The 9,539-nt window shown below is 37.7% G+C and overlaps 1 protein-coding gene across 1 annotated transcript in view; it reads left to right on the top strand.

The window, feature by feature from the left end:
• Nucleotides 1–785: 785 nt before the first annotated feature.
• Nucleotides 786–9,539, top strand: part of LOC108702627 (cadherin-4) — a 459,604-nt gene continuing 450,850 nt past the window's right edge. The window contains exons 1-2 of the mRNA XM_018238223.2: nucleotides 786–889; nucleotides 1,203–1,299. Of these exons, the coding sequence (XP_018093712.1) occupies nucleotides 1,294–1,299 (6 nt within the window). The 5' untranslated portion in view covers nucleotides 786–889; nucleotides 1,203–1,293. The remainder of the gene's footprint in view (nucleotides 890–1,202; nucleotides 1,300–9,539) is intronic.

Here is a 9,539-nt window from a genome sequence, read left to right as displayed (position 1 = left end):
GGAACAGTCCCTAAGTTTTCTCATAGCCTGTATAGAGAGATAACATAAAACTATGGCAGCACAGGTATTCCCTGTACTAAGCACAATTCAGCAGGAACAGTCCCTAAGTTTTCTCATAGCCTGTATAGAGAGATAACATAAAACTATGGCAGCACAGGTAATCCTCTGTACTAAGCACAATTCAGCAAGAATAGTCTAGAGTTGCAGCAGCCAAAACACAGTCTTAAATAGATGTATTCATTTGGATTTTCAGTTTCCAGAGCTTTGGGCCATTGCTTTATTGGACTGCCAGAACCACTGATGTTAAAGGGGTGGTTCGCCTTTAAGTTAACTTTAGAATGGTCAACTCTAAGCAACTTTTCAACCGGTCTTCATTATTTATTTTCCATAGTTTTTGAATTATTTGCCTTCTTGGGGATCACTGACCCATCCAAAAAACCAAATGCTCTGTAAAACTACACGTGTCTTGTTATTGCTACATTGTATTACTCCTCTTTCTGTTCAGGCTTCTCCTATTTATATTCCAGTCTCTTATTCAAATCAATGCATGGTTGCTAGGGTAATTTGCACCCTAGCAACCAGATTTCTGAAACTGCAAACTGGAGAGCTGCTGAATTAAAAGCTAAATGACTCAAAAACCACAAACAAACATAAATGAAAACCAGTTGCAAATTGGTTCAGAATATCACTCTCTATGTCAGACTAAAAGTTAATCTAAAGGGGAACAACCCCCGTTTCTTAATGGTTAGCAATACTACATACTACCTGCAGGTGGAGCTTATACAGAAAGTCGTTTACTTTGCACCAGCTGAGCATTAAGTGGAGCTGATCCCAGAGACCCACCCAACCCAGAGTTGGAAGCAAAGCGTAGGGCTTGGCCTGGATGTCAGTAAGTAGATCAGGCATTTCCCTACTCAGCTATTTTTTTGGATCTGTAATTAATTATTCCAGTAGACAAACAAGTAGTTATTAATTTACTATCACATGTGGAATGCCTGGTTTATGGATAGTAAAAGGGCTAATGGGTTTCTTCTCGGCCCTGGCAATTAATTCCTATGTTTTGAATGTGTTATTGTATCTAATGCTATGGGAACTGGAAAGCTTTTAGGACTGAGGGTGTAGTGTAGAGAAAATCACAAGGCTAAAGGTTGGAAGTATTGTAACTTCTTCCTGATTGTATAACATTACTTTTCTATTGACAGGCAACAATTAGGAATTCAATGGGCTTTAAAAACAGAGCCATAACATAAAAGGAACTGTCTTTCATTTCTGGTTGGATAAAGGTTGGATTGGATGAAGGTCAGTACTAAAGCAACTACATGGTTTCATGTTATCTACCTGCATAAATACAACTACGTTGTGTACATCTGTGCCTATATATTATACAGTTACATTATGTGCATATATGATATGGGGGTTACACTGTGACAGTGGTTGGGGGAAAGATGGGGGTATATCTGTGCCTATATATTATACAGTTACATTATATGCATATATGATATGGGGGTTACACTGTGACAGTGGTTGGGGAAAGATGGGGGTATATCTGTGCCTATATATTATACAGTTACATTATGTGCATATATGATATGGGGGTTACACTGTGACAGTGGTTGGGGAAAGATGGGGGTATATCTGTGCCTATATATTATACAGTTACATTATGTGCATATATGATATGGGGGTTACACTGTGACAGTGGTTGGGGGAAAGATGGGGGTATATCTGTGCCTATATATTATACAGTTACATTATGTGCATATATGATATGGGGGTTACACTGTGACAGTGGTTGGGGGAAAGATGGGGGTATATCTGTGCCTATATATTATACAGTTACATTATGTGCATATATGATATGGGGGTTACACTGTGACAGTGGTTGGGGGAAAGATGGGGGTATATCTGTGCCTATATATTATACAGTTACATTATGTGCATATATGATATGGGGGTTACACTGTGACAGTGGTTGGGGGAAAGATGGGGGTATATCTGTGCCTATATATTATACAGTTACATTATGTGCATATATGATATGGGGGTTACACTGTGACAGTGGTTGGGGGAAAGATGGGGGTATATCTGTGATTATGTATTATACAGTTACATTATGTGCATATATGATATGGGGGTTACACTATGACAGTGGTTGGGGAAAGATGGGGGTATATCTGTGCCTATATATTATACAATTACATTATGTGCATAAATGGGGATTTTGGGCTGGAAAGAGATAAAAGCCCTTCCTCTGCTTAGACCTCAGTTATTTAGAGGTTGGAGAGATACAGTACCAAACTCTCTATGCAGTATGAGTACAAGTGTTAATGGGCTGATACGTCATATGATACTTGTGAGATAAGTTAGAATAATGGAGAGATAATGCCTATGTTTAAACCATGTTAATTTCTATAATCGTTTTACTGAACTGTTTGCTGTTCTAAACTTAACCCTTTCGACATTGCCCCATATCGTCATCTGAATACTGTGTTACATGGCAGCAGTTAATGTGCTACAGCAGAGGAATATTCAATGTATATATCATTATCCTGCGGGATGCTGGATATCAGAAGCCTTGCTAGATTACTACACTCGGCTAGGCAGCTTTCATTACTGCTATCGACATGTCATTCCTGTATATACACAGTGGCGTGGAACAATGGAAACGTTTCATTGGCAGGGCTCCCCTGCGGCACGCTTCTTTACCAGTTTACTGCGGAGGCACAAACAAGTCGAATGCAGGGAAAGGAGTAATGTATACGTACAATAAACACCAGCTTGTATCTAATAGAGGCATTTTTATGCTTCATTCTGCACCAAGAACAAACTAAATGTCCAGCTGTAACGACTCAATGGCACAGATGGTCATCTAGAATTTAAAAGAAATTTTAAAAACTTTGTGTTTTAAGAGCTGCATCCTGTTAGCAGGATACAGGCAGGGGTGGTTCACCTTTAAAGTAACTTTTAGTATGTTATAGAATGATCAATTCTAAGCAACTTTTCATTTGGTTTTCATTATTTATTTTTTATAGTTATTTGCCCTTATCTTATGACTCTTTAGTCATACAAATTTATTGTTAATTTTTATTACTCGTCTTTCTATTCAGGCTTCTCCTATTCATATCCCAGTTTCTTATTCAAATCAATGCATGGTTGCTAGGGTAATTTGGACCCTAGCTACCAGATCATTTAAAATGCAAATTGAAGAGCAGCTAACTTATTATTATTATTATTATTATTATTATTTATTTTTTATATTTTTATAGTTACTTGACTTCTTCTTTTGACTTTTTCCAGCTTTTAAATGGGGGTCACTGACCCCATCTAAAAAAAACAAATGCTCTGTAAGGCTTCCAACGTATTGTTATTGCTACATTTTATTACTTCTTTCTATGCAGACCCTCTTCTATTCATATTAAGGTATCTTATTCAAATTAATGCATGGTTGCTTGGGTAATTTGGACCATAGCAACCAGATTGCTGAAGTTGCAAACTGGAGAGCTGCTGAATAGAAAAAAAACGAAATAACTCAAAAACCACAAATAATAAAAAATGAAAACCAATTGCAAATCGTCTCATAATCAATCACTACATAATACTAGGGGTGAACAACCCCTTTAACCTATCAGATTTCTTGGTCATTTTCATTTTTACCACAAAGCTAATATAATAAGTTAGGGTTTAGATTAAATTAAGAACTGAGGTCAGGTTCAGATGAATAAAACAAAGTTCTGACACGTGCAAAGTTAATTTATTTAAATGCAACAACAAAAAAATGTTATTCTGTAAGTTGCAGTACCATTTATTACCACTGGGGCAAATAACCTGCTTTTTCCTTAGGGGAAATGGATCAGAGACACAATCTGATCTGTGCTGTACATATGAAAATGATGGGGGAAATGGAATACATATTTTTCCCAGAAATGGCAGGGTATCCTTTACTATTTTTGCCATGAAACAAATTAAAACTTTGCATCCAAAAATTCAGAGATTAAGACTAAGCCAGCACATTCTTCTGATAAAACCCAAGACCCTCTGAATGCAATGAAGCTTCATGCTTGCATGTTTTGGTAATGAAAAGACAGATGTTGTTCAGATTTCAGTTAAATGAGAGCTGATTGCCGATTTTCTTGACTCTCTCCTGCCGCTCGAACCCACCATCTGTGAAGTCAGGACCAATTATACTTCCGTTTGGTCAGCTCCTGGAAAAGCTTTCGTTTCGTTTACTCTGCTTTATTTGTCAGCCTATTTTATTTAGGTATTAATTAAATTGCAACTTTTTATTGACATAGGGCCACATTTACTTTGTTCAAGTGAAGGAATAGAATAAAAAAAACTTTGAATTTCGAATGATTTTTTGGCTACTTCGACCTTCGACTTTGAATTGAACGTTTCGAACTAAAAATCGTTCGACTATTCGACCATTCGATAGTCGAAGTACTGTCTCTTTAAAAAAAACTTCGACCCCCTACTTCGCCACCTAAAACCTACCGAGGTGCCATTTTAGCCTATGGGGAAGGTCCCCATGGGCTTTGTATCAATTTGTAGGTCAAAGAAAAATCGATAAATTAAAATCATTTGATATTTGATATTCGAAGTCGAAGGATTTACATTCGGCTGTCGAATATCGAGGGTTAATTAACTCTCGATATTCAACCCTATGTAAATCTGCCCCTTAATATCTCGCGTCTCTCCTGCAGAATGAACAACTAAATATTGCAGGCAGTAATTATTCCAACATTTCCCTTTATCTTTCAATATATATATATATATATATATATATATATATATATATATATATATATATATATATATATATATATATATACTGAGCAGGCAGTTACCCTTCCAACACTTTCCCATTATCTCCAATCTAGTGCTACCAATCCCTATTTCTGTAGGGAAATCAGAGCAGACAGTAACCCTTCCTACACTTTCCTCTTGTCTCTGTCCTTATATATTAGATATATATATATATATATAAAAATCGAATGAATGCTGTTGCACAACAGGGTCTTGCAAAAAAAGTAATTATTTATTGTTGCACAGATCGACGTTTCGACCCTCACTGGGGCCTTTGTCAAGATATATATATATATATATAATGGTTTTTATAATCTTCACATAGGGCCGCACTCATTTTTATGCAAGTAAACATTATTTGATTAACTTGAATGTGAAGATCTATCTAGTGCTACCAATCCCTATTTCTGTAGGGAAATGAGAGCAGAGCAGACAGTAACCCTTCCAACACTTTCCTCTTGTCTCTGTCCTTATATATTAGGTACCTATCTAGTGCTACCAATCCCTATTTCTGTAGGGAAATGAGAGCAGAGCAGACAGTAACCCTTCCAACACTTTCCTCTTGTCTCTGTCCTTATATATTAGGCACCTATGTAGTGTTACCAATCTCTATTTCTGTAGGGAAATGAGAGCAGAGCAGACAGTAACCCTTCCAACACTTTCCTTTGTCTTTGTCCTTATATATTAGGCACCTATCTAGTGCTACCAATCCCTATTTCTGTAGGGAAATTAGAGCAGAGCAGACAGTAACCCTTCCAACACTTTCCTCTTGTCTCTGTCCTTTTATATTAGGTACCTATCTAGTGCTACCAATCCCTATTTCTGTAGTCCTCATTGTTGTGTATAAATGACGCTGAATTCAGAGATACTTTGGCTCAAACAAAACTCTAATAATTAGATTAGAAACAATAGTAACAATGAGCAGGCAGAGAAGGAATGATTGATAAGCTCCTCGGAATAACAAATTCTATTGATTTTGTTTTCTTTCTTTCTATTGGAGACAATTACTGTGAGGGAATAAAAAAGAGAAATGTGTCTGCGTCGCGCTTCATTTCTCAGTCTAGATGTTGATAAATAGCCAGACCTTTATTTACCAAAAACATTTAATGAATAAAAAGCATTATAAAAGCTTCATCATGAGAAGTTAATTTAATGAAATCATAAAGAGCTGCTGGAAATGTTCTCATGTGAATGGGAAACCTTTGTTCGCCTTCTATCCAACATACACACACACACTGCCATTGTGTCAAACCAATGGCAGTTTACAGGGGGAGGGGCAAGAAGTATGTGACTCAAGCAGTGGGTGGGACTAGAACACCCTCATGGAAGCTTACAGTCCCATAGCAGTGCTGGATAAATCTCAAAGAACATCTTGTTTCTCATCTCATTCCTATATAGCAGTGGTCCCCAACCAGTAGCTCGTGAGCAACATGTTGCGCTCCAACCCCTTGGATGTTGCTCCCACTGGCCTCAAAGCAGGAGCTTATTTTCGAATTCCAGGCTTGGAGGCAAGTTTTGGTTGTATAAAAACCAAGTGCAAACAGAGCCTCAATGTAGGTTGACAATCCACATAGGGCTACCAAATGGCCTATCACAGCACTTATTTGGCACCCCAAGATCATTTTTCATACTAGTGTTGCTCCCCAACTCCTTTTACTTCTGAATGTTGCTCACGTGTCCATAAGGTTGGGGATCCCTGCTATATAGAATAATTGGGCCAGATAGTGGCCAATGCACAGAATAAACACAACTGGTTTGTTCAATTTGGTATTATATCACCTGGGTGCCTACCAAGCTCCCTTATTTATTTGGAGGGGAATTCACATGGAATATTACAGAGCAAATTTTGGGCTCATTTTCAAACAATGAGAGAGTTATGTGTAGTTCTAAGTGCCCAGAATTAAATTGCATAAATTTACTGACCGGGGAAGCACCAAACGCCGAATATTTATTCCTACTAATTTCTTATGGTGCTTCCCCAGATAAATTCCCTCTGCAGTATAAACTCCAACAGTAGCACAAAAAACCCTTAATATAAATAATTTGTTTTCTGTTTTCTATGTGAGCAGCCAAAAGACACTCAATCATCTAATGGTTGGGTCTGTAAAACTGAAGCTGAGTAGGAAAGAGATCCAGCTTCCAAAATCTAATTCTGTGCACAGAATTAAAAAATCTTACCAGCCCTCTACCTTATTGCTGCCTGGAACTCCACTCACTTTTTATAGTTTATGAATTATTTGCCTTCTTTTCTTGACTCCTAGCTTTTAAAAGGGGGTCACTGACCCCCTCTAAAAACAACTCCTCTCTAAAGCTACACATTTATTGTTATTGCTATTTTTTATTACTCAACTTTCGGTTCTGACCCTCCCCTATTAATATTCCATATTCTCATTAAATCAATGCATGTTGCTAGGGTAATTTGGACCCTGCAGCTGACACTGCAAACTGGAGAGCTGCTGAATAAAAAGCTAAATAACTCAAAAACTACAAATAATAAATTAAAACCAGTTGTAAATTGTCTCAGAATATCACTCCCTACATCATACTAAAAGTTAACTCAAAGGTGAACCTTTAAGACCCCGGTATCTCACTCTGTTCCAGTCCCTTTATAGGCTTGGGTGATGCTGGCAAGCTAAAAAGCCATTATATATTATGGAGGATCTAAGAATCATCAGTCGCTCTAGTCTACCAAATTAGCTGGCTTGCTTTTATTCAGTGCTGTCAGTAACCATACTTTTGAATTTCTGGGACTTAAATCTTATAGAGTTTAAAGGAGAGAATAATAGTTATTGAGTAAATCTGGAACTTGAGGTAGACAGAAGAGTCCATTGCCTGGGGCACAATTGGGATGAGAAGCATATAGAGGTGGAGCATAAAAGGATGAATGGTTAAGAGGGGTAGTCTGGTGGCATGCAACCTTAGTAGTAAGAACTATAATATGTTATATAATTGTTATGTATGCAATATTGGGCAGGCTACGGAGGAAAGGTGAGTAAGCAGGTATACAGGTAGGACACCGTCTCAAGTAGTATTGCCATGGGTACCAATACTGCTTTACCAGGCTCTGTATTAATTTGACACTTGTCCAAAGAAAGTTGTTCCTAACCTTTGCAACTATCCCTTCTTGGGCAAACCCTTGGCAGTATATAGAAGAGCTCAGCCTTAGAGGCAGTTATGGTCCCATCCATGGGTAGATACTTGTATACCATATTGACTAACCCTAACTATAGAAGGCGAGTGGTTATCCTCTGGTCTTATGATTTCCAGATGGTAAAACCCAGACCTCCAGTCTTCGGTTACTTCTCTTTAAGCGACTAATGGTATGAGCCACAATTGGGATCTCCAAAGACAAGTAGCTCAGTGACACTGACATATTGAGTTCATAACAATTGCAATTAAGTATTATAATATAATTAACTGCTACTGAGGCTGAAATAATAAGGAACCTGTGACCTGTTCTCACATCATTCCTGCATAAGTGGCTGTGAAGTAGCAATAACCGGTGATTATGCAAAGAAGACTCAACCTTCATTTGTTGGGTCACTGTGGGCTCTTCCAATGTTCCATAATGAGCAAACCTGCAGCAAACAAACTGCAGTGTTGCTGAAGGTATAGGTCGGCCAAATTGATGACATCATAGAACCCTAGTGTGATGGCAGGTCCGTATGGAGATAAATCAGTGATTGATTAGTAGACTCTTCAATGACCTGCTGACCTGCATAATTAAACTTTAATAGAAAACCAAGAGCTTTCAAAATCAATGGGTTGTGATACATGCAAGAGTCTCTCCATCTCAGCAGTCCTGCACTTTGTTCAATTATTTGGGCTCATTAGAAAATGTAATCAACAGCCCCAAATCGAATGGATCCATGATATTTTTCCATGCCTGATGGTAGGGTAGATAACTGCTTCCATTTGCTTCTCCATGGAATTAATTCTTTAGCTGGAGAGATACCCTTACAGATTAAAGCTGGAACTGGCTACTATAAACCTTCCTATACCTCTAGCCGTTGAACTCCTACATTTAATTGTGTGCCGTGGATGACCTTTAATTATTAAAGACTGATTGCAAACCAGGGCAGGTCAGTGGTGATTCCAACTGCTCTTTGATGAATACTCAAAGCGGTGTGTGTTTCACTGTATAAAGATACCCTCTGAAGTACAGAAGCATATCTGACTCAGCATGGGGTTAGATATTGGCCTTCTGCAATAGAAAATGTATAGGGTTTAGTATATATAGATACAGACAGATTTAAATGATGAGTAGATTTGAAGATTTGGAAGCACTGGTTGTAAAAAAATGGAGTCACATGGGGGAAAGCTGTGAGAAAACTTCCCTGTTTTAAGTAACCGTTCCTTGTCCTTTAATAATATCATTTAATTATGTCATCATATATATCTGCTGTCAAATAATATGATAGATGATAAGAATATTAGAAATTATTGATGGATTCTGTGATCATATAAAAACACAAGGCTCAAGCGCGGAGTTACACAAGGGAACTCTGAGTATCACTCATGTATTATAAGGAATAATTTACCCCCTACTGTAAATTACAGTATAAGGATATTAGAAGTCCCTGAGGGGTTCTGTGAGCATATAAAGGCACAAGGCTGCAGGCTGAGTTATACAGGGAACATTGAGTATCACTCATGTATTATAAGGGATAATGTACCCCCTACTATAAATGATAAGGATATTAGAAGTTATTGAGGGATTCTGTGACATATAAAGG

This window comes from Xenopus laevis, chromosome 9_10S (genome assembly GCF_017654675.1).
Source record: "Xenopus laevis strain J_2021 chromosome 9_10S, Xenopus_laevis_v10.1, whole genome shotgun sequence".
In the NCBI taxonomy this organism is placed as follows: domain Eukaryota; kingdom Metazoa; phylum Chordata; class Amphibia; order Anura; family Pipidae; genus Xenopus; species Xenopus laevis.
This window is presented reverse-complemented; position numbering and strand designations above follow the sequence as displayed.